At 34.1% G+C, this 26,967-nt stretch overlaps 1 protein-coding gene across 1 annotated transcript in view; it reads right to left on the reverse strand.

The window, feature by feature from the left end:
• Positions 1 to 7,487: 7,487 nt before the first annotated feature.
• ZNF804B (zinc finger protein 804B) overlaps positions 7,488 to 26,967 on the reverse strand; it is a 522,963-nt gene continuing 503,483 nt past the window's right edge. The window contains 3 exon segments of the mRNA XM_070467413.1: positions 7,488 to 18,227; positions 18,229 to 18,247; positions 24,061 to 24,191. Of these exon segments, the coding sequence (XP_070323514.1) occupies positions 14,583 to 18,227; positions 18,229 to 18,247; positions 24,061 to 24,191 (3,795 nt within the window). The 3' untranslated portion in view covers positions 7,488 to 14,582.

Raw genomic sequence — 26,967 nt, forward strand, 5'->3', positions numbered from 1 at the left:
AAGAAACCAAGCAGGCTTAAGGACACAATATAAATATATCCTGTTCAAGAGTCAAAAATGAAGAAATTGTTCCAAATAAGAAGATCAATAAATGCTGTTGAGAATAGATTATTATGAGGTTTGAAAGGGACCTTACTCAGGAATGTTCTGGCTGATTAAGATGTGCTATTTGAGTTCATCTCATGTCCTGAGTACTTTAAACGCAATGTATTTGAATTCATTTCTGAAAGTCAAATATAGCAGTGTTTCCAATATTACATACTTCATGTATTGTACACACATAATTTTTAGGATTCTACAAACTCCATAAAGCCTACTGAAATTTCTTATATTAAGTATTTTATTACTTATGATAGATATTAAGATTAAATACTTGTTTTAAGATTAAAATTAAGTCAAGTTAAAGGTAAACATTAGCTCTAACTGGATAATGGAATATCATTAAACTAAGTTGAGAGTTTGATAGTCAACATCAGTGTATACAGATAAGGATGCACATCCAGATAAAAAAATAATCCACAGTGACTAGACTCATCACATAATTTTTCCCACTCAACATTAATTTTGCCTTTGTTTTAGTCAATGTTGAATAATCCTAACAACTATATAAGGAATGAGTAATTCATAGACTGTATTAGTTATTTCCTAATGAACTATTTCTATAATAAATTATCTTTAGTTTCTCAAAGTCTTGGAAATATGTAACTAATCTTTTTGCCCAGAAACTATGAATAACTAATGAAAAAGGACGAGAACCTATTAAAATATTTTCTTAAAGAATGAAACAGTCTCATGAAGAGACTTCTCTGAAGATGTTATATGCTATAACCATGCCAAATAATTGAAATATGATGTCTTTGAACTATCTCTCTGATAAAATGGAAGTGAGGAAAATATTTAATTTATAAATCATTTCCCTTAAGGCTTTTTAAAGTAACATAGCACTCTCATGAGTGTGCCAGGCTGTGGAGTAACTCATTTACTTATGGCTTAGCAAATTCACAAGTTCAGATAGTTTTCTCTCTCTGATTCAAACCATTAAAAAAAAAATGACATTTGGGAATTGACTCAATTCTACTAGATGTAATAAGAGAACACAACCTCAAGAGTATGTAATACCCATTTTATGTCAGAGTCAAATATTTCCATGATGAACAGAAAATTACACAGATGTTGAACAAAGACAGAGAAAGTTTCACACGTGAGGCAGGAGAAGACACTGAATATACAGATCACACATCACCATTTGCTTCTACATCTCTGTGCAATTAGTAATATAATCTTTTATTTTCAAGCAAAATTGACTTTCCTACTCAAAGGAAATTCAAGAAATTAGTTAGTGGGGAGGATAGCTGAACAAGACATGATCCTCACAGGTGATCAATAAATGGTGACAAATTGACTAAGAAATGAGAGTTTCTATCATGACTCTTGTCAATAGCCAACATATGTGTGCGTGCGTGTCTCTGTTTGTGTGTTGTGTGAAAGGTGCTTCTTAATCCTTAAGAGGTTTCTGAAAAAGCATCCAACATAGAGATAGAGAAAGTAGGGTGAAGTCTGGGGAGACAGATGATTGGCAGCTGAAGAATTTCTCCAGTGATATCTTGGGTTTGACACCAGGTTAGAGCGCAAAGCAGAGTTCTTTCCCATTAATACACAGGCAGCAACAGGACATCCAATTAAAGTGTAGAAGCAAGAAGCTTTTGGACTTGGATAAAGCTTGGTAGAGGGTAGGAGGAAGAGTAAGGATCAACGTGATTTAAGAACAAGAGAGCAACTAGTGTTCATTTCTAGAAATACCTCGTCTGAGTTTTTGCACAGAATAAATCATGCTAAAATCTAGCAGATAAGGACTCAATATTTTTGTCTTGGGAAAAACAAAGGCAAAGAAAATAAAGTGAGGAGTGACAGTTAAGTGAAGTCTCAAGTCGTAATCCCACATCATTGGTCATGCTTGATTAAAGAGATTTCTGAGTGAGTTGAGTCCTTTTGAGGATAACAGTTGATTGGGGCCATTAATTATTTTTCTAAGTTTACATTAAAATTATTGTAACAGGCAGAATGCCAGTGTGTCTATATTGTATTATCAGCTAGAGAATATATTCCAGAGAGTGTTTATAAAGCTTTGTCAGACCATTACAAATTATTAGATCATAGTTTTTTTTTTTTTTTTAAGTAAGCAGACAGAAACAAGGCTTAACATAGTGTATTAGGTTTCAACAAAGAATACATCTAGGTAACTTTTAAACTCATATTTATTTTCAGCTTGAGGAAACAGCTTTATTTTGTAACACTAAAATTTTAAGAAATACTCTAAGAAATCCCAGTCTTTAAATATATAATATAAATATATACAATAATAAATAAAATGTTAAATGCATTTTAAATTCAGCAATGTAAAATACAGCATATTTCCATATCATTTTGCTTCTGATTTTTGTTCTTTTATTTTGGTATGCTTTTTGTTAGAAATACACGACTAACATTCTTATACCATTATGCATTTTATTGAAAAAAATATTATTGCATTGAACTACAGTCCAGGTAATTTACTGAATAACTAAAAAAGCTGCTTTTCATGTACAATAGTGCAATATACTTCACCACAGTATAATAAAAAATGTTTTGTACAGAGGATACAAAGTAAAATTATTGGATTGTGTATGATATTGCTGGATTATTGTCCAGTTTAGTTACAAAGTAAATACTTTAAATAGAATTAAAGTGAGAATTTGTTTTAAAAAGCTACATAACCAGTTTACTTTATTAGCTATTTTATCATTTCTCACAAATAGAAGGAACTGACAATTTCAGTTGGCAGAAAATAAATATTTCTAGAAGTTGGTTGTTTTAAAATGTGAATGTGTTTTGAAAAACATTATTCTGAACAAAGGTCAAGATATTTAACTAAAGACTAAAGAGTATATTTTTAAGAACACACACATATGCACACTCATATGTAAACACACACACACATTTTACAGATTCCAATTTGTCTGATTTATCTTTTTTTCTTATTCTCGCTATTTAAGAAAGGGGGTGGGGTGCAAAATGAGGCATTGACTTTGGAAAAGGATTTAAGAAAAAGATTGAGAGGTCTCCCTCTGATTCAAGACTGCATAAAATGAAAAGAAGACCCTTTGGCTTATCTTTCTAATATTGGCTTATTCTAAACCTAACTGATTCAGCCACTGTTTCCATTTTAATATAGCTTAATCCGAAGCAACACAGCAATCACCTTCAAATGTCTACCTAATAGAAGAAGTAGATAATGTTTTGGCTGGAATGAAATGGTAACCTTTGAAAATCCTCTAGACCCAGGAAAACATGCTTTAGGAGTAAATTTAGTTTCAGTCTGAGACACAAGGGCAGTCAACTGTTTTCCTAACTACTGTGTGCATGTGGTCACATACGTGCTTTTTAATACTTTAGTTTCCAATGAGAGGACATTTCTTTTCAGGCGTTCATTCATTTAAGGAATCAAAATTTAATTCTTCCTGACCCCTGCTGGGCCAGAGATAAGCACTTGGTCAGTTTTGCTCCTAAGTACATTAGCTATATACACTGATGTGTGAGATTTGTATTCTTTGGATCTGATACTTACATATATTTCTTTAGAATGTTTCAGAAAACCATCTTTCTGAAAACTCATGGAAAAGTTTTTAGGGAAGATAGAAAACTATGCTACTGATTTGAAATGTTTGGCAATGTCATTTCACTATTAAAATAGCAGTGAGTTCCCCATACAGCCTGGGGAGGGCACTAGACGTCTCATTTATAGACATCTAGAACACTGGGAGTGGTACTCCACGAGGGAGAGCCACCTTCACTATCTCCAGTTATTGATCCAAATACTTGAAATACAAGTGTTTAGATCAGCTTGAAAGTACTATGGGAAAATTCAGAAGCTGTGTTGCTGCCATTATTGGGAACTTTATATAAGTAACCAAAAATTTCATGCACGAGGGAGATAGCCAGAGCTGGAAATATGATCCTGAGTAATTTTGCTTATTAAATATTCTGTTTAATGGGAAGGCTGTATAGGATTAATTTCTTTGAATATATTTCTATTCAGAAATAACAGGGAGATTCCATTAAGTCCTGGCAGAAACTGAAGAAAAGGAGTTATTGTCAAAATCCATTTTCTATAAGTGAAATAGAAATTTCAGGGGATTATTCTATGAAATGTCTGCCTGAGTAAAAAATTCCTGGGAGCTGGGAATTTTCCAAACTACTCCCTGTGTTCTAATTATTTCCTTTATTTTACAACATACATAAAAGTGAACTCAAAGGAAATACTGAAATATAGTTTTTTATAACCCACTCTAATTTTTCTTGCTGAATGTGACAGGGAATGAAAATGTAGATAAAGTTTTCCAAATTTACAGTTCTTTATACAAAGCATTTAATTTATTTAATGATCCCTTGAATCCATTGAGGCTGGATTCCTTCTCAATTTCCAAGAAAAATTTATTTATAGGTGTGTGAATGTATCTGTGTGTGTAAAGATTTCATAGTCTTTCTTAAAACATTTTCATTTTTAATTAAGCATTTATAGCTTAAGACACACAAAAATTTGTCTCTATGATCCAAGTGTGAAAGAGTAATCCCATAAAGAGAATAATTCCATAAAAACCAAGTAAGAGGCATAAAAAGAAAGTCAACTGTTAAATAATTGTGCAAGTGAAAGAAACAAAGTTGAAAATAAAATCTGTCACAGTGGAAATCATTTAAAAATAATCTATTTTATAATTCAATATATAATTAGGACTTTAATTTTCTTCCGAAGTATGCATCAAGTGAAATAAAAAACAAAAAACATTGAGCCCACATGACTAATTTGGGGAAGGTAAGAGAATGGCTCAGAATGTTCTCTGTAGCAGGAGTATTTTGAGTATAATCAGATGAAAAAAATGTTAATTTAAAACTAAGCCCTATGAATCAACAATTTGGAAATTATACTAGAGAATAACTGGATATATCATTGATTACAAGCAAAGATCTAGGAAAAGTATTCTGAAAAGCTCTAATTTTTTTTGCTCATCCAAATATGCAAAAGTTCTTGAATATTTCAGGATGGAGATTTTACAACTTTATACAAATAACTTAAATTGCTGAGTTATTCTTCATGTTGAGTCAACATCTACATTTTTGTAGTATTTGCCCTTTCTGCCTTAAAGAGAATAAATATGATCTTCCATTGTATACATTTCTATGCTACCTTTTAGATATTTAAAGTTAGAAAGTTATTCTCATATATTGCTTTTCACAGCAAGTGTTCTTTTCTTTGCAGTGCACATATTGATTTCTTTATTTTTCTTATAGCAATTTACCAGAGTCTGTTCTACAAAGCATTAATTCCATGAGACAGTGCACAGGCAAAAAAAAAAAAAAATCTGTTTTCATTACTTTTGGAAATTCAACATATTTTATCCTTCTCCTGGAAATGTCTAGTGCATGCTGCTTGTCAAACATTCTGAGATACACCAAAGTAAAGAAGTAAAATTACTTAACCCAATATTTCTCTAGAATATTTAAAAATTTAACTTGTATTTAGTTAATAATTTTTGTTAATTCACAGAGCTGATGTTATTCATCAGTGTAAAAGCATAATATTAATCTGATCTCTTAACTGGTCACATCTGCCATTTATGGATCCAATTCAGTTTGCCAGCAACTCTCTTAAATTGTGTCCTGGAATAGCACAGAGTTTTCCACAAATGGTCTATTCTATCCAAGTTCCAAAAAAGAAAAAATCCTTAAAGGATAAAAAATGCTATATTATACTACACAAAAATATTAATTCAAAAAGGATGAGACTTGAATGTAAGATTGGAAAATGTGCAACACCTTGAAGAAAACATAGAATGTAAATTTCTTGACATAGGTCTTAACAATGATTTTTTGGATATGACACCAAAATCTAAGACAAATAAAAGGAAAAATAAGCAAACAATAGTTCATCAAGCTAAAAAATTTCTGCACAGTAAAGGAAACCATCGACAAAATGGAAAGTCTAGTCTATTGAATTGGAGAAAATATTTGTAAGTCATATATTTGATAAGATGTTAACATTCAAAATATGTAAAGAATTCATAAAACTTAATAGCAAATTAAAATTATGATTAAAAAATGGGCAGAGGATCTGAACAAACAATTTTCAGAAGGTATACAAATAGCCAACGAGTGTATGGAAAGACTTCCACATCACTAATCATCAGAAATAAAAATAAAAACCACAATGAGATATCACCTCACATTTGTTAGAATGGTTGCTATTTAAAAAGACAAGAGATAAAAGAGATGAAGAAAGTGGATCCCTCATATACTGATAGTGGGAATATAGTATAGTCATTATGGAAATATTGGTGTAGTCATTATGGAAAAGAATATGGAAGCTCTTCAAAAAGTAAAAATAGAACTACCATATGATCTAGTAATTCTACCTCTAGGTATTTAAAAAAGCAATATCAAAAACACTAATTTTAAAAGATACATGCACTTCCATGTTCATAGCAGTATTATTTACAATAGTCAAGACATGGAAACACCCTAAATGTCCATTGACGGATGAATGGATAAGGAAATGTGATATATATATATATATATATAAATGTACATATATATATATGTATACAATGGAATATTATTCATCAATAAAAAAGAATGAAATCTTGATATCTGCAACAACAGGGGTGAAACTAGAGGGCATTATACTGAGCAAAATAATTCAGAGAAAGTAAATACCATGTGATGGCACTTACAAGTGAAATCTAAAAATCAAAACAAAGCAACCATCAACACACAAAAACCTTAAACTCATGGATATAGAGAACAGATTGATGGTTGCCTGAGGCAGGGAGGTAGGGTTCAGAGGTTGTCAAAATGAAAGGGGTTTAAAAGCACAGATTTCCAGTTATAAAATGAATAAATCAAGGGTGTATAATGTACAGAACGGTGACTATAGTTAATAATACTGCATTGCATATGTGAAAGTAGCTAGGAGAGTGGATCTTGAAAGCACTCATGAGAAAAAATTTGTAATGATGTATGGTGATGAATGGTAACTGGACTTATTATGATGACTATTTTGTAATATAGAAAATAGCAAATGATTATGGTATATACCTTAAGTTAATGTTTGTAAGTTATATATTGATAAAAATAATCTTAAAAACATGAAACTGTTTTTACTAATTTTGTATAACTCCTGTGATATAACCTAATATTTCATAACTTTTTGCAACTTTTTAAATGTCATTGAATCATATGCAGCTTGAACCTACTAAACTCTTCATTTTATTAATGAACTAGAATTAGGCTCTGTCTCCCCAATAATCTACATGTACAAAGCTCTGTTAATTAAAGATAAATGTAGAATTTGATATTTATTCATGCTAAATTTCACCTTCCAAATTTTGTCTCATTTTTTATTGTTTTGGATTTATTTCACATTGCATTGTCTTCAGTGTGTGCAATTTCACATTCCTAGTCTTGGGTTTGTACTTTCCTATTTGATAGACATGTCTTCCATGTTTTTGTCCCTGTTTATAAAAGATTGACTCTAACAGAGTACTACACAAAGACTTATAAGCAGTCTCTATAACCCTCTCTCAAGTTTGGAATTAGTCCAGGTCTCAATATATCTTTTTTAATTAGCACATTTGTCATACAGTGCTGACTACAATTCATAAGAATATTTATAAAATGTCTCTCTATAAAATACCCGTACATTTTACCGTATTTTGCTCCCAGTCACTTCACCACATCTCTGGTGAAGATAACAAAGAAACACTACGTGACTAATGAGATACTTAATTTTCTGTCTTCTTACCTGACTCAGCAACATGTGACAGAGTTGATCACTCTCACTTCTTTGAGTCACTTTCTTTACTTGCCTGACAGGCACACACATTTTTCTGAATTTTTCTATGAAACTTGAAAGTTCATCATGGTCTTGTTTTTATGGGGGAAAAAAAAAATCTGAAAAAGAATGGATATATGGTTCCTTCTACTTCCACTCTTAAAGTCAGAGTGACCTAGGGCTCAGTCTCTGAACCTCTTATCCATCCTGTCTATCCCTGTTGGTATACTCAGGGTAATGGCTTCAGACTATTTCTATAAATTAATAATTTCTGAGATTATTTGTTCTTTTCACACCTCTACTCAAACTTTAGATTCTTATTGCCAACTACCAATGCAATGTTTCTACTTCAATATTTAAAAGGGATCTCAGAATAGTTAAATTAATTATCCTCCCACAGTGTTCTGCATTTCAATTAACAGTAAATCCAACCTTCTAGTCATTTGTACAAAAAGTATGATATTACCTCTGATTTCTTTCTTTGTCTTATACTTTACACCCAATAGGAAGCACATTTTCTCAGCCCTACACTCAAAATATCCAGAATCTTACCTCTTTTCCGTATTTCCACTAGATTAAACCTGAGCAAGCCATTGCACTCTCTTGCTAGAAACACTCAAAAAATGAAAGTATTAGTCACTCAGTCATATTCAACTCTCTGTGACCCCATGGACTGTAGACCTCCAGGCTCCTCAGTCCATGGAATTTTCCAGGCAAGAATACTGGAGTGGGTTACTATTTCCTTCTCCAGGGGATCTTCCTGACCTGCAATTTAATTATTGGCCTCTGTTCTCCAAATTCACTTCTCCAGCAACTACTCACAATGCAATAGCTGAATGAGCCTGGTAAAATCTAGTAAGAATCATGTTGCTCCTCTGCTAAAATTATCCAATAGCTTCTCATTTCACAGTAAAAGCCAGTCATTATAATGGTTGGTGTGATTCCTAATGATTTTGCTCTAAATTTACTTCTCTAATCTTATCTCCCATAATTCTCTGAAATCCTCTTTTCTAGTCACAGTGTTCTCATAGTATAAATTTGATGAGCACACACAAAGAGTTGTTGATCTTAGCCTAGAATGTTCACTTCCTTCAGGTTATTGGTGAAATATCACTGTTACAGTACAGCTTTCTCTAACTAACCCACCTAAAATTGTATTTTAGCTACTACTCCTGACCAAGCATCTTTATCTACTTTCCCTATTTATTTTCCTCAGTAGTATTTATCATCATTTAGCATAGTATTATATTATTTTAGTTGTCTATTCTGGTTTTTATTTCTATAACTCAATTAGAATTAAATTACATTATGGCATTATTTTTTTATTATTATTATATCCACAACAGTCAGATTACTGCCCAGCACATGGTCCTTAGTACATATTTGCTAAATAAGAAATAAAATAAAGTGAATACATGAGAAAAAATAATTTTGCTTTCATATTATTTGGTTTTAGTGTACCTGTTAGAGTTACTAGTGACTGTCTTTTAACTAAAGACCATCATTAAATATTCTGCTTAAAATTTTATCTATAAATATGCTAACTTTAGATACCTGGAGAAACAGGCAAATTTGGTATTGGAGTACAGAATGAAGCAGAGCAAAGGTTAATAGAGTTTTGTCAAGAGAATATACTGGTCATAGCAAACACCCTCTTCCAACAACACAAGAGAAGATTCTACACATGGGCATCACCAGATGGTCAATACCCAAATCAGACTGATTACATTCTTTGCAGCCAAAGATGGAGAAGCTCAATACAGTCAGCAAAAACAAGACTGGGAGCTGATGGTGGCTCAGATCATGAACTTCTTACTGCCAAATCCAGGCTGAAGTTGAAGATGGTAGGGAAAACCACTAGACCATTCAGGTATGACCTAAATCAAATCCCTTACAGTGGAAGTGACAAATAGATTCAAGGGATTAGATCTGGTAGACAGAGTGCCTGAAGAACTATGGAGGGAGGTTCGTAACATTGTACAGGAGGCAGGGATCAAGACCATCCCCAAGAAAAAGAAATGCAAAAAGAAAAATGGTTGTCTGAGAAGGCCTTACAAATAGCTGAGAAAAGAAGAGAAGCAAAAAGCGAAGGAGAAAAAGAAATACATACCCATTTGAATGCAGAATTCCAAAGAATAGCAAGGAGAGATAAGAGAGCCCTCCTCAGTGATTGATGCAAAGAAATAAAGGAAAACAGTAGAATGGAAAGACTAGAGATCTCAAGAAAATTAGAGATACCAAGAGAATATTTCATGCAAAGATGGGCTCAATAAAGGACAGAAATGGTATCGACATAACTGAAGCAAAAGATATTAAGAAGAGGTGGCAAGAATACACAGAAGAACTATACAAAAAAGATCTTCACAACCCACATAATCACAATGGTGTAATCACTCACCTACAGCCAGACATCCTGGAATGTGAAGTCAAGTGGGCTTTAGGAAGCATCACTATGAACAAAGCTAGTGGAGGTGAATTCCAGTTGAGCTATTTCAAATCCTAAAAGATGATGCTGTGAAAGTGCTGCACTCAATATGCCAGCAAATTTGGATAACTCAGCATTGGCCACAGGCCTGGAAAAATCAGTCTTCATTTCAGTCCCAAAGAAAGGCAATTCCAAAGAATGATCAAGCCACTGCACAATTGCACTCATCTCACATGCTAGTAAAGTAATGCTCAAAATTCTCCAAGCCAGGCTTCAACAGTACGTGAACCATGAAATTCCAGAGGGTCAAACTAAATTTAGAAAAGGTGGAGGAACCAGAGATCAAATTGCCAACATTGTTGGATTATTGAAAAAGCAAGAGAGTTCCAGAAGAACATCTATTTCTGCTCTATTGACTATGCCAAAGCCTTTGACAAACTGTGGAAAATTCTGAAGCAGATGGGAATACCAGACCACCTGACCTGCCTCCTGAGATATCCATGTGCAGTTCAGGAAGCAACAGTTAGAACCGGACATGGAACAAGGGACTGGTTCCAAATAGAGAAAGGAGTATGTCAAGGCTATATACTGTCACCGTGCTTATTTATTTTGTATGCAGAGTACATCATGAGAAATGCTGGGCTGGATGAAGCACAAGCTGGAATCAAGATTGCCAGAAGAAATATCAATAACCTCAGATATGCAATGACACCACCCTTATGGCAGAAAGTGAAGAAGAATTAAAGATCCTCTTGAAAGTGAAAGGGGAGAGTTTAAAAGTTGGCTTAAAACTCAGCATTCAGAAAATTAATATCATGGCATCTGTTCCCATCACTCCATGGCAAATAGATGGGGAAATAGTGGAAACAGTGACAGACTTTATTTTTGGGGGATACAATATCACTGCAGATGGTGACTGCAGCCATGAAATTAAAAAGACATATGCACCTTAGAAGAAAAGTTATGACCAACCTAGACAGCATATTAAAAAGCAGAGACATTATTTTGCCAACAAAGGTCCGTTGAGTCAAACCTATATTTTTTCCAGTAGACATGTATGGATGTGAGAGTTGGATCATAAAGAAAGGTGAGCACTGAAGAATTAATGCTTTTGAACTGTGGTGTTGGAGAAGACTCTTGAGAGTTCCTTGGACTGCAAGGAGATTCAACCGGTCCATCCTAAGGGAAATCAGTCCTGAATATTCACTGGAAGGGCTGATGCTGAAGCTGAATCTTCAACACTTTGGTCACCTGATGCGAAGAACTGACTCATTTGAAAAGACCCTGATGCTGGGAAAGACTGAAGGTGGGAGAAGGGGATGACAGAGGATGAGATGGTTGGATGACATCACCGACTCATTGGACATGAGGTTAATTAAACTCTGGGAGTTGGTGATGGATAGGGTAGTCTGGTGTGCTGCAGTCCATGGGGTCGCAAATAGTCAGACATGACTGAACTAAATCACTAATATCTACATTAAATATTCTTTCTTTTATTAAAGTAGAGATGCTTGTTCTAATTCCTCTTCTAGTCTTCCTATTTCCTCAAGAACAATTGATATCATTAGACTTTCTTTAGGTAATTTTAATATTCTCTGTAAAATTCTCCCAAATGTGAAGATTCAAACTCATTTGAAGTGGCCAGGAAATAATTTTCTTTGTATGTCCCAAATTTCCTATCCATGTTGGTTCTACAATTTCCACTGTAAAGAATGTTTCTCCTTAATAAGGACAGCAAAACAAAATCAGATTGAAGTTACATTATTATTATTAGATCATCTCTTCTTTCATCGAAATTAAAAAAACAATTTGTTTTGATTTTCCCAATATTTGGGTTACCTAAAAGGTGTTAACTTAGTCTCTGTTCATTTTCAATTTATGGCTATTGTCTTACTGTTTATGAATATACAAGAATTTTTCAGTTACTTTGAATGTTTTTCTTATTCAGTTTATATTGGGATGTTTAAAGGACTACATTTTTCTTTCATTGAAATCTTTTATAATGGTAGATTTGCTCATATGATGCTACAACTTTTATAATTTCCTACCCAGAGTACAAATTATCTTTTATTTAGATTGCAAAGTCTGTCTTCCCACAGTCCAAGAGAGTAAGTATATCCAATGAACATTTTCATAATTGATAATATGAGATAGTCATTTCCATGCCATCAGTTCTTATCAGTCTACACTTGTTAGTCAAAATTAAGTGCCCAAGTAGAGGTTCTCTGTTTTAACCTTCTGAGATATTAAACTGTCACCAAGACAATTATAAATATTAATCAGGTGCTGTCTTTTTCATGATAAGACTCCTAGTGAGTTCCTGTAATTATTCTGTCTTGGCTCTATGTCAACTTTGTAATCTGTTTTAGGAAATAAGTCATTCACTTTAGTTTTCTTTTTATGTGCTGGGTCATTTGTTATCTATTTTTTTGAAACCATTCATGTTTATCAATGGTCTCTCTTAATAACTTTTATGGAGTTCCACACAAATATAGAATTTTTTTGCTATTTGATGATCTTTTTCCTTTTTTTCCTTCTATTTATTTTATATAAAATAGGCTTTTTCACTGCCATACTCCAGTCAAAACTTTCATCCCATAAGTTTCTGATGGTATCTAAGAAACTATGTCACTTCTTTATGCTAAAACTTGTAATTCAAATTTATTCTCTATCTCTCCTTTACCAGCATCAATTATTGTTTGCAAGTGTTAAGGACTTAACCCTTCAACTTCATTTTTCCTCATCTGTACAGAGGAATGATAATATTGATCTTAAAATACATTCGTGAAGATTAAATGAGATAATGAGGGTCTAGTGCTCATCCTGACTCTCTTGATACACACAGGAGAACTACTGAAAGGACAGCTCTCTTACCTGTGAAGACAAGGCTGAATAAGCCATCATTATCATGTTTTAGTGACAGAGGATTTTGCATCATCATACACACAGTGGTGATGGCCAATTACCTCCATTTTTTTTTTTTTAATTTGAATTTCTCTGAAACCTGTGCTTATGGGGGCTATGTAGTCACATAAATTTTCTATGCTTTTAAGAATATAAAGTAATAAACTGAACTAAAAGGCCAGTCAGAAATATACATGTAGGAAATGCAAATTCTGTGGTCAGAAAGTATTTTGAATGAATGTTTAAAATTGTTTGCAAAATTACAGGAATGGTGATTTTATTAATCATAATTCACTGCATTTTATCAGTTCCTAATAAAATTGAACAAAACACACCAAATACTTTAAAGTTTTCTCAATAAATATCAGGTAAGACATCTAGGGTGAAACAGATCACCAGCCCAGGTTGGGTGCATGAGACAAGTGCTCAGGCCTGGTGCACTGGGAAGACCCAGAGGGATCAGGTGGAGAGGGAGGTGGGAGGGGGGACCGGGATGGGGAATACATGTAAATCCATGGCTAATTCATTTCAATGTATGACAAAAACTAATGTAATGATGTAAAGTAATTAGCCTCCAACTAATAAAAATAAATGGAAAAAAAAAAATAAAAAAATATAATTCATAGTATATTTTAGTTTTATTTTGCATGATCAAATACTAAAGCTTGCAAATATGTGTTTTCTTATACAAAAATTAAATATTCTTAATTTTAGATATTGGTGATTCCTACAATTACAAAATTCTCTTAACATAGAAGTATGTGAAATGAAGATAACTCAGTTTTCCACGCAAACTCAGCCATACAATGTGGATAAGATTGTTTTACATTGAAGAGTAATTTTTAATCTGAATTAGTTAGAAAATTTCTTACCATCTCTCATTTACTATGAAAATATAGTCTATATTGGTTGAAACAGATTACATTGATTGAAAGCTTAGTAAATAGTGAACCATAGGAACTATTTTTACCACATAATTAGTTTGTTTCACTGACCTTTTATTATTACCTGGTGAATAAAACCAAATGTGCATTCATTCATTCATTCACTCATTCAGTGAATACCTAGAAGATAGAGTATTATGTTCCATTTAATTTTTTTAATGTTAGTATGCCTAATTTTTTTGTTTTTTTACATTACATGAGAACTCATCCAAAAATACCCCTCTGCCTTTCTATCAAATTACTTTAAATTTGTCTAATTATTTTTAGCAAATTAAGAGATTCTTAAAATGCTTCTATTACAATATTGGCAATTCAGTTTACATTTCTATATTGGTCACATTTTGCATTGGCACCACTCTTTTAAATATAATAATAACCAGACCACTTTAAATACATCAATTTGTAGGTACTGACAATTTGTTTTATTTATCCAGAAGAAGGGCCTTTAGTTCAAGTGAGCTGACACATTTAAGGCTTCTTTCACTCCATTTAATGGTTGCATCTGACTGGAGCAAGAGTGATGGCAAAGATCTTGACCTTGAAACACTGGTTGAATTAGAGGATTCAAGTGGATGATAGAAGTTGTAGCTGGGTTGAAGTGAGGGCCAAACAAGGTGGGGATAAACGCTGCAGGGGGCAAAGGCTGAAATGTTATGTGAGATGGGTGGAAGGGGGCAGTGGTGATTAAATGCAGGGGGTGACCTGCTAAGAAAGTGGGGTGTGCAGGGATGATGGTTGGGGTCAAAGGTGAAAATGTGAATGGATTAAAACGCGGCTGGGAAAGAGGATGTAGATGAGCTATAGGGAGATGACTGCTATGGGCATTTATGGAAGCAGAAACAATATGCTGCAGGAACGTGTGGTGGATGGTGGTGATAGAAGCCTGCTGGTGACCTGGAACTGTCTGTACAGTGGAGGCCGAAGAAAAAGTGGTGGGCCCTGCAGCAGGCAAAACTCGAAGATGCTTTGATAGGAGCTGTTTCTGCATATGCTGCTGGGCTTGTAACTGTAGGAGTTTATATTTATCTATTTCATCAGGAGAAAATGTTATGGGCTGTTGAATTAATGGAGGAGAAAGAGATTTATGACACACTTCTAAGTCATCTGCTACTTTGTCATGCTTCTGCATAGTTCTGTCATAGTAAGAGTTTATATTCCCCTCTATCTGATTCATTTGCATGCTTTCATCCGGTAAGTCCAGATTCATATCGTTCTCTTTGGTGTCCATTGAATCAGTAATACCACTATATCTATTAGATGGAAAAGCACCAGGGAAACCACTTGGTACTGGGTCACAGCTTTGAATAGAAGGTTGGGCTTCACCAATTAATGATTTTTGTTGTTCTTTTGTTTTTGGGTCCTTTTTCATGTTTGGTGAGAGAGATTCTGCTACTACATGAATTATACCTTTAGAAAGATGATTATCACCATCAGTGCCCACTAAAACAGTAAAATCATTTGTCGGGGAAATTTTGACTTTGTTTTTGTCAATAGTTCTTTGCATTGCACTGCCTTTATCCTTTCTTCTTCTGCTTTTGTTTGGTGTTTTTCCAGGCAAAGGCAATGAAGGTCTGTTACAGCCTGGTGGTGTAAATGGAATTACACATTGGATTTGTGAAAGAGTCTCTGATTCATTTTTACAGCTGTTTGACGAGATCTCAAAATGAATTGATTGTTTCTGATATTTCTTGGCTTGTACTCTTTCTAAAAGGCTTTTGGCTGTCAGGGAGGTCCTCTCTGTTTCTATAGGGTTCAACTCTGTGGTATCTGAAGGGCTTCTTGGACAGTTCCTTAGAAGGTAGCTGATATTCCCAGAGTTACATTGCATGGGTTTTACTTTTCCCAGATCACAAATATGAGGGCTGTCCAAAGACTGTTGATTCCTTTTACTTGTATTTAAGTAATATATTTTCTCTCTTGAGTGAGAGCCCAATCTGCTGTGCTGAGGTCCCTGGCAATTAGGTGGATTTTCACTGTTTCCAGCACAAGAAACTTGTGAGCTAGAATCACACTGGGTGATTCTTTTGGATTTTTGCCCTGAAAATTGTTGATTTTTGCCCAGTTTATGTTCTTCTCTGCAATGACCATAAGCATGTTTTGAATATGTTTCATTTTTAATTGATTCCCACAATTTGCAGCTCCTGCCTCTCTCAGTTTCAGACTGTGGACAGTCACCCTTTGCTAACTCATCAGACAAGCAGAGACAACTGTGCTTTCGGCGTTTCCGTTTGTGCCTTTCAACTGAGTTATGTTCTCGTTTGCAAAAGTGGAGCAAATTACCTCTGCCATGTCCACTGGACCCATGATTGGGATAAGAACTTCTCAAGCTTGTTGTACTGGCATGGGATGTGTCTGAAGGGCTAGAACATCTATTCAGAGACACCTTTGGAGAACTTATCTTGTAACTTGCTCTTCTGCATCCAGAAACACTGCTGGTCATATTGATGTAGTTACTATTCAAAATTGCACTGAAATCCTTCCCATGGTCACTGTGGTCCCTTACTGTGTAAGGACTAGACTTCCAGGTGAACTGATTCCCTTCTCCAACATCCAGATGAGGATCACAAGAAATCAGTTTATGCTTTTTCATCCTAGAGATGCAAGGAGAAAAAGATAGACCCTCATTTGCATCATTTAGAATTACCCTTTGGCAGCTTTGCCAATGGGCCCTTGAAGGTTCTTGAAGTTCATTATCACCATTTTTATTTTTTCCTACACAGTTCTTTAGAGAGATATCAAGGTAAGCAGGCACTTCAGGATTTTTCATTTCCAAGTCATTTGCACTAAAATTATGTTCACTCATACTGGACTCAGAATTGTTGCAGCCCAAATTATATTTCCTCTGGAAATTTTCCCAATCTGGATTAGTTATCCTCATCTTTGGTTTCAGAGACTGATTATCTTCTTGGATCAATTTTTGTTGGTCTTTAATTAAACCTGAGACTTGATTCTCCATTGTAGTCTTCATTTCTGAGGGCTCTTTCTGCAATTCTGTTTTTAACTCCTCTGGATCACAGCCACCCTTTGTGTTTCGAGAAAGCTTAAAATCAAAATATAATGGGTTGCAGCCATAAGAAATACAGGGCTCTGTTTTTGTAAAGAGAAGAAGTTCTGTTGGCCATTGGAGAGTCGTATGGCCATCCTTACTTTTTACATGGAGAAAAGGCAATGCTTTGGACTTTACATCATGGGGATATGCTTCTCTTATAAAACTTTGTGCATTTCTGCTAACTCTTTCTGTTTTATCTAACGATTTTTCTCTCTCCTCCTTCCTGGAGTTGGGATTCAGATGAACTGAACTGCTTTGTTCGCTTGGCTCTATTGATGGAAACTCATCCAGACATTCAAATATCCTGGCATCACTATGCTTGTAAATGTTTGTTGGGCTAGAGGAAACATTGGCTTGGCGTGAGTGATTAATGTGGTTTTCTGAAGTGTTCTTCAATGTATTCCTAGTTTCCTTTGCTCTGCTGGAAGGAGTAAAATCCACATCTGAAAGATGAATGTTAGATTTACTGAATGAAGCATGAATGCCAATTGAATTTTCCAGCATTTCATCAACAAAGTCATCCTTGTCTTGCAAAATTTGAGAGTTTATGGAGAGGGTATTGTGTAAAATACTTTCCAGATGGTTTGATGAGATGTTTACATCTTTTCCCTTAGTGAGATGTGTATCTTCATTTGCAAACCTGCAACACATGCATTTCTCTGCAGATGATTTTGTTTTATAGATGGGTGACTTGTTACAATCGTGGGTTTCTTCTGTGTTCTCACTGAAAACTGATGCTGAAGATTCTAATTTTAGATGCACTTTTTTGGAAAAAGAAAATGACACTCCTGTCCTATGATTTGCATTGCTGAGATCTGAGGATGTTTGTGGTACCCTATTTCCAAACAAACGACGTCGGTCTGTTTGCAACTGGTGTCGATTTGCTGTGGTGGACCGCTGCTTATCAGCAATGCTTCTGGAGAGATTCTTTCCTTTAAGGAGAAGAGCATTCTTCATGCATGACACCTTTCTGCCATTCTTAACTGGAAAAATTCCTTGCTGAAGTTGTTTTTCTATAGCTACTTTGGGGGCTTTGTATGCCTGGCCCATTTCCAGAAACACTGTAAATAAAACAAATATTTAAATGATTAAGACATCAGATTTGAAATCTTATCCATATATGAACATTTCATAATGTATGATGATGGGTTCTGACACTATTTTTGAAGTATATCTATTGTAATATAACAATTTCACTGCATTTATGTAACTTAGTATCTCCATGTTTTATAGTAGATATTTCTAAAATGCTTTGCTTAAGTTGGTTTTTTTGAAATTAACAAAAAGCAAAAGCAATTGAATATCTTATGCTAGTGCTGCTAAAGAAAATAAAGCATTGCATTTACATCACGAATATAGATTTAACCTTATTTTGCAAAGAGTTTTTTGATCAGTGCCTTCAACTAAATAGGAAAAAAAAAATGGAACTGAAGTCACTTCGAAAGCATAAACATATCTCTTTTATTCACTTTTTTAGTTTAAACTTCAGTTCAGTCGCTCAGTCATGTCTGACTCTGACCCATGGACTGCAGCAGGCCAGGCTTCCCCGCCCATCACCAACTCCTGGAGCTTCTCAAACTCATGTTCATCGAGTTGGTGATACCTAGTTCAAGCACTATAAAATTTTTGTTTCCTCAGTCTTAAAATCCCTTCATGTTTGTTTTCTTAGGAAATAGGGTGATCAGTTCTGTCTTTATGACTTGTCACTAATTTGATCAATTCTAAGAAAGTAACACACATTTTTACATGCCACCTCAATGTCTTCAATTAGTCTGAAACCCTTCTTTTAGCTTCTTACTTGTCAAAATATGTTCCTTTTATCTTTTTTGCATATATATGTTTGATTTTTTGACAGATTTTTAAAGATTGTTCTTTTGAGCTTGAGTAGCAATTCAATCAGAAACTGGAAAGGATGATATATACAATAGATGAAACTCTTTAGATTAAAATTTTCTCTAATGTACTGTGAAACACATACTATAAAACAAATCTTATTGCAGGGGGAAACAATATAAATTGCATCATTGTGAGCTGGCTTTGTTTTCATTTTTCTTGCTTTGAGCTGACTTGCTTTCAGCTGCTTTGCTTGTTGATTTCGAGCTGGCTTTCTTTTCCTTTTTTACTTTCCCTCCACATTTTTGGACATGCTTTGTTGGCCTTTTCCTATTTTAGATTTTTACTTCATTTTTATGCAGTTATTTATTGCTTGAACAAATAGTACTAAAATAACAGATATCCTTTTCACATGTAGCATAAATTCTAATGGGGAAGAATCCTTTCCTAGCCTTTGTTCTGACAAATTCTTTCTTATTGCTTTTACTTAACTATTTGATCAACTGCCATAGAACTCTGGTGTCACGACATTCCGTGTGTTCACCAAATTTCATTGCATTCCTTCACTTTCTTTATATGTTTAATATTACAGAGACATATTTAATTAGCCTACTTTTATTCATATTGAAACAAATCCACTTGTGCATTTGCATGATTTTATAAATTTTCCTTTTTATGTATACATAATATATTTTGTTATATTTATTTGAAACAATGAACTATGTATATATACATAATTTACATGTATATATTTTATTATGTATACATATACATATATGTGGAGCTTCCTTGATAGTTCAGTTGGTAAAGAATCCACCTGCAATGCAGGAGACCCCAGTTTGATTCCTAGGTTGGGAAGATCCGCTGGAGAAGGGCTAGGCTGCCCACTCCAGTATTCTTGGGCTTCCCTTGTGGCTCAGCTGGTAAAGAATCTGCCTGCAATGCAGGAGACTTGGGTTTGATCCCTGGGTTGGGAAGATCCCCTAGAGAATGGAAAGGGGATTCTGATCTGAAGAATTCCATGGACTACAGTCCATGGGGTCACAAAGAGTTGGACACGACTGAGCGACTTTCACTTTCACACTCACATATACATATATGTATATGTATTTTGTTATACTTAATACATACAAATAATTATGTGTATATCTCACTTTACCAAGCTATAGTTACAAATTGATTTTTTTTGTTAATTTTTGCCAGCGTTTCTGGGAACTTTCAGTTCAACTTTCTTTGCTCAGATACATTTTCTTCTCTGGTTTATCTGATTATTGCCCTTCCCAGTCCTAGTATCTTATCCTAGAGTTTATACATTAAACTTATTTGCTCTCATGATTATATGCTTTGGTCTTATTACTTATATTAATACTCTAGTTCTTTTAGTCTCTTGTTCTAGTTCAGAAAAAGAATTTGTTTTTAATTTCTATTTTATGGATTCAGTATTTTTCAATGTCCAATCTGTTCATTATATCCATATGGATTTTGATTTATACATAATAATTTTAGTCACCAGTCTTTAATAATTTCAGATAGCTCTTTTTCTATGAACTAATAACGTCTGTAATTTTAGAGTTGTATTCTTGAATATTGTGGAAAACTAAATTTGGAAAAATTTTAAAGTGTCTGCTCCTTACAGTAACTATTTCATAATGAAAACTTTTATTCATCACATTGATCTCCTTTCTTGAATTATTCCATTATGATGTAGATACTGGGCTATTTTTTATATTCTCTTTTCCTTAATAATGGTTTTGCTTATTATTCTGGCATTGTTTTGTGCATTTTTTTTCTTTATGTTAGTCTAAATATTATTTTCTATATTGCTGTTTCACTTCACCATTTATCTTTCTAATATGTATAAAAGCTTCTTTTGTAGTATTCCAAATATGTTTAAACTTCTTTGCTCTTATGTGTTACATTCTGCTCTTCTTCTCCTTATTCTGTTCTCACTTTACAATTCAATATACATTTATGATTATATTTTTACAATGTTAACATTTTATCCTTATTATTCATATCTATTTCTTATATTTATGCTTTAAACTTTTTATCTCATTGCCTAGGAAATTTAATTTCCTATACCTTAAATCTAATTTATTTTTATTTTTGTGATACTTTAAATTTTATTATTTTAATTCAAGCTTATGCCTTGTGACATAATTAAAGGCTTAATCTTTGCTGTTATATTCCCATTTACAATTTCACTTTCTCCTCTAGAATAATTTTTAGTTTATTTCTGTATTTTTACCTAATTGTTTTTATTTATAATTTTGAAATGACATTAGTTAACCTTTAGCTCTTATTAATGGGTTGTCCATTTCAATAGTTCCTCCAAATCCAATGCTTGGTAACTCAAAACCTGCATAATTTAATTCTCTCCTGGGCAAAAAGTACACTTTTCAAATAAGAATTAAAGCATATCAAAATAACATGATTTCTTTAAGTGATGTAATTTCCTAATGTTCTACGTTATTCAGCTCTTATATAAAGAATGTCATACTCTCAGAAGCAATGGTCACAACTTTTAAAATTTGAAAAAAAAAGTCCATATCAAGATGCATTAAACTTATACATAGTAGAAATTTATGAACAGAGTGAATCTCTTTCCTTTCCCAATAAGATAATTTGTTTTACTGAAGAATCATGTTGTGTTGATCTACCTAAGAGGTGGCTAAGGTTGACTGAGCTTTATAAGATTCATTAACAATTTTCTGCCATCATTTTTTTAAAATTAATCTTATTCAAATATTCTTACTACCTGCAAATTCACCTCTCCTCTCCATAGGATCATGGAAGAATTCTGTTATCTATGTCATCTTACTCAGAAGCCCTCATTATGAGAACAAAGGACAAAGAAGGGTTATCCGAGAAGAAGTAACACAGATGGCTTTTTTCACTTGTCAATTCAGTTGCCAAAATGAAAATATTTAATAATGCTATGAACAGACTTCCCTTAGGGCAAGTGCCTACTAATCTGAGAGAACAATTGTCTGGAGGGCAGATGGTGGGTAATAGAAAAAAAAAAAATGAAGTAATTTTCCTAGTTCCAAGTTCTGTATCTGGGAAGTTGAATACCTATCATTTCCTAACAATATGATCGGATTGGGACCCAGAGAGCATAACTACTCTATGGAAGAAAATGCCTAGTTTTGTTTTCATTTAGTTATTAAGATTTCCAAAGGCAGCTCAACCCTAATAGAGTTTATCATTTATTTTATTCAAGCCACTTCCTAGATAACTCTGTATACTTAGAACTTTTAAATGAAAGCATCATCACCATCACTGTCCTCACTATCAAGGCTCCTCTGATCCTTTGTCTACTTTTTCCAAAAGAAAATATGGAATGAGTGAGGAGAAATGTAGAAGTGTGACAACTTTCATAGTAACAAAGGAATCAAAATTCTGTATATTAAGACTACTCAGTTTTTTTTTTTATTGTGTGACTTTAAAGAACCTATATAAAGGGTCTCTCTACAGTGAGACTTGCCCTGCCTTTCTAATTTGACTTTTTGTAATTAATCATCCAGGAATTAACACATTCCCCCAATTATCTCCTGTGTACCATCCTAATGATCATTAGACCTTTCCTTCTAAGCCCTGCTTTGAGAAGATATCCTGTCTGATATCTTATTGGCAATAAATTTGATCTTTATTGTGTTGACAATAAGTTCAGTACAAGTTATGTGTCCTGTTTCTGTGATCGCATGTGCCCTAAAAACATGCATTTTTGTATTAATCTTACCTCTGGACACATGGTCTTCTAACCTTTATTATTTTTTTTCTTTATACCAAATTTCTCACTTATTTTTTCATATTATCTCTTTTATATCTTTATAAGCAAATTAAAATATTCTAAATAGTGACAAAAATACTTGAGTACTTGCAAGGTGACTGCTAACTGCAACTTAATTCAAAATTGATCCTAAAAAATATTTTTTTTAAAGTAAATATGAGGTCTAATATTCTGTTGCTGCTGCTGCTGCGTCGCTTCAGTCGTGTCCTACTCGGTGCGACCCTATAGAAGTCAGCCCACCAGGCTCCCCCATCCCTGGGATTCTCCAGTCAAGGACACTGGAGTCGGTTGCCATTGCCTTCTCCAATGCATGGAAATGAAAAATGAAAGTGAAGTCGCTCAGTCGTGTCCGACTCTTCACGACCCCATGGACCGCAGCCCACCAGGCTCCTTCGTCCATGGGATTTTCCAGGCAAGAATACTGGAGTGGGGTGCCATTGCCTTCTCCTACTATAATTGAGTCATTCTCTCCCAAGCTTACTGTATATTGTTTTTCATTTAAACAATAAGAGTTTAAATTTTGGCACAGAACTACAAATGTCACAATTCACCAGCTTGCTGTCAGCTACATTAATTAGCTACATTAGTGTTCTACATTATGATTCATATGAACACAAATCACAATCTCAAATGTAATTGAGCTCCAGGTAACAAACTCCTTACTACAAAACATCCAGGAGTTCTGAGCCCATGTAAAACTGCTATTTTTCAGCTACAAGAATGTATCAGTGTAATGCTTGTTACAATTATCAATTTAAATGGCACCATGTGGTAAATTTAACTGCATTAATTACATCTTGTTTGTCATCCAGACAATGATAGTGCCATTTATTCTAGTTTCAGGTGTGTACAGAGGAATGCACAGATTTATTTCCTCTCCCAGAAGATGCATTGTTACTTATGATTTTTTTAAAAAAATAATATTATAAGACAAAATTACTGTTGAAGCACTATAGAGATGCATAAGATACATATAAATCACCTGGATAGAATAAATGCCTGTATATTAGAATTATTCTTGAATCATTTCATTAAAGAACACATTAACAATATTAGGCAAGAAAAACCTCAGATGTCAAACTCATTAATTTATAACCCTTTAGCTATTAGGAATATGTACCTTCAGATATATCTGTTGATTAATTAAATTTGTTTACATTGTTTAGAGAACCAAAAAAAATATATCATTGAAATTTCCTGAGACTCTGAAGAGAGTTTTGAACCACCTGAGGCACCTTGAATTCTTACCATTCAGACTGTTGCCTTAACTCAGCCAGCTGATGAAGTCGCTTAAGTGCTTTTTCTTGTTTCTTTTCATCTTTCCATGACTTGGAAGCTACATTTCGAGCAAATTCACGTTGCTTTAATTCTTTCAGTCTCTGTGGACAAAGAAGCAAAACAGAAAGGACACGATGAATAAGTAATATATCTTTTTTCCATCCAAAAGCTTCATTATTAAACTCTGTCCAGGGTACAGAGGTGACTTTCTGGATAGAGAAGAACCTTCTCCATCAATGCTCTTCTCTGCTCCAAGATCAATTTAATTGTCAACTGGGTTATTTATCAAAGCTTGTCACAATCACTACAGAATTGTACTGCAAAGCTGGACTGCAGTCCTTACCAGGACCACCCTGGGTATGTAATTGCAATAATCTCTGTGCCTGTGAAAACACAAATGGAGGATACTGTGCAATATATGAATGGGTATAAAGGGAGAGAAAGTTATGCAATGCACTTCCCTCCATGCAATGTCACCAGCTCTCTCACTTATAAAAACATAACTACTTTTATTCCTGAAAATTGGTATGATGAAATACACTGGGTAAAATGAGTTTATTTCAGTAAAGAAATCTGTTATTGTGTAAGATTTAGTTCAAAGCTCTAAATGCAATTCTTAATTCATTTTTTTTCTCTCATGGAGATATTTATCCAACTCTGATTTCTATATTGTATTCAGGAGAAAAAGAATGGGTCAAGGATTTAAATTCAGGATAGAGGTTTGGCCTACAACTTCTTTGAATTAATCTTGTCTCTAAAACAATTGGCTTATGTGAAGGTTGGATGCTACTCATTAGCTGTTTGGATCACTGCTTCAGAATATGCCATTGTGCTTAGTCACTCAGTTGTGTCCAACTCTTTGCAACCCCATGGACTATATCCCGCTAGGCTCCTCTGTCCATGGGGATTCTCCAGGCAAGAATACTGCAGTGAGTTGACATGCCCTCCTCTAGGGGATCTTCCCAACCCAGATCTCCCACACTGCAGGCGGATTCTTTTACCATGTGAGCCGCCAGGGAAGCCTAATGATAATGAACAAATTGAGATACAGCCACAACCAAATGAGCATTTTGAAGTTTGGGGCTTAATCCTGATTTAAGAGTATATTTGAAGAGTAGCCCTCTAAACCCATATAAAATGATTTTAAACTACCTGAAATCTGTGTCATTTAATCTGCTTTTATTTCCCAAATCAAATACAAAAAGACATTTTCCAGGAAAGGCAAAATAGGCAATTACATTGTGGTATACTATTTCTCACCTACAGAATAAGGGCCAAGACCTTTAATGATCATTAGTTTCCTTTTTGAAAAGGAACATGTTCAGAGGAGATTGTAGTCAAATGACTGTTCCCAGGCTAAGTATCTAAGGAGGGAAACAGAATACTCTTTCAAAGAAAATATTCTGAGCAGAAAGAGCAAGAGTTTCACAGAACTAGAAACAACCACAGAGAGAAAAGTAGAGTCAACCTAAATTTGGTTTTTGACAAATGTTTCAGAGCCTTTTAAAAAACAGGAGACTTCAAAAAGTCAAACTGTGGCCCATGTGTTATCAGAAAAAAAAAAGAAAAAAAGGATCAACAACTCTCTAGAGCTGATAACTCTCTAGAGCTGCATGACCTAAACCTTAAAGGCTATCCTTGGTCAGAAGACTGAGAGGCTTATAAAAATCCCCATTTCTACTTACCCTCCTACTCTCACTTCCTCATCCCCCATATGCATAATTATCTAGTTACTGGGTTTAATTATCTTATGAGCAAAGACATTTTAGAAATTGTCCAACATAATACAAGAGCCCACAGAGAATGCAGTTCAACTGAGTGAAAGAGAGACCATGGCTACTTTGATAAAGAGGAGAGGGATTTATTTTTATTTTTTACTCTCAATTACTACTGAACATAAAATATTCTATGATACATTTATTTAATATTTGATATTACTAGGATATAAAACCTGAATAGCCCACGAGAGGAAACCTGTTCTCATTTACTCACAACATCTGATGAATCTCATTATTCAAATCTTGTTTGAAATTTCCAGGTATACCTGGTTCTTTCATTAGCCTTTCATTTTTTAATATTTTACTCCTATTTCTGAGTTACAGAGATGATTGAGAATTTTGTCTCATTCATCCTACAACAAATACTGTTAATTCCTACTATGTACTGCAGATATAGAAATGCACACATCAACTACCTTTCCCTCAAGGGAGACAAACAAGTGAACAGATATTTTTAACATATAGGATTGAGTTTCTTAAGAGTGGACAAGCTGCTTTAGAAGCATACAGAAAAAGTTAAGATAGACTGGGGGTGGGGATGGAGAATTGCTGTGTTGAGGAAATCAGCAAAGCTGAAATATTTTTAAGGAACACAGAAAACTAGAAAATGACCTGAAGTCACAGTCTTGCCTTGGCCAAAGCTGAGTGCTCAAGACTACACAAGGAAATCCCTGCAGAGATCTGCAGAGGGGGTCCTTCAAAGTTCAGCATACTCATCAGCACTACATGTGTGTAAGGCAACTATTCCAGGCCAAGAAAATAACCACCTGAAATAACTAAAGGAAACAATGCCTAGCATTCATATAGAACCAGATATAGTGCCTGCGCTTACCAACAAAATTGGAAAAGGTCTTGGGACACTGAGTAGAGAATTCAGGGAGTCTTGCTTCAGCAGAGAAGAATTAGCCATATATTGAGCACTACTTTACATTTGCCTAAGAAATGATTTTTATCATTTTATCAAAGCTAAAAGTATAAATCTGATTCCAAGCAACTAAACTGCATTTCAGAACCAAACTCAAGAATATTTATAAAAATATAAACTTTCACAAACAAGGAAAAATAAATGAGACCTAATCAAAGATTTTTAGACATGTAA

The sequence above is a fragment of the Odocoileus virginianus genome, chromosome 1, assembly GCF_023699985.2.
Source record: "Odocoileus virginianus isolate 20LAN1187 ecotype Illinois chromosome 1, Ovbor_1.2, whole genome shotgun sequence".
NCBI lineage: Eukaryota > Metazoa > Chordata > Mammalia > Artiodactyla > Cervidae > Odocoileus > Odocoileus virginianus.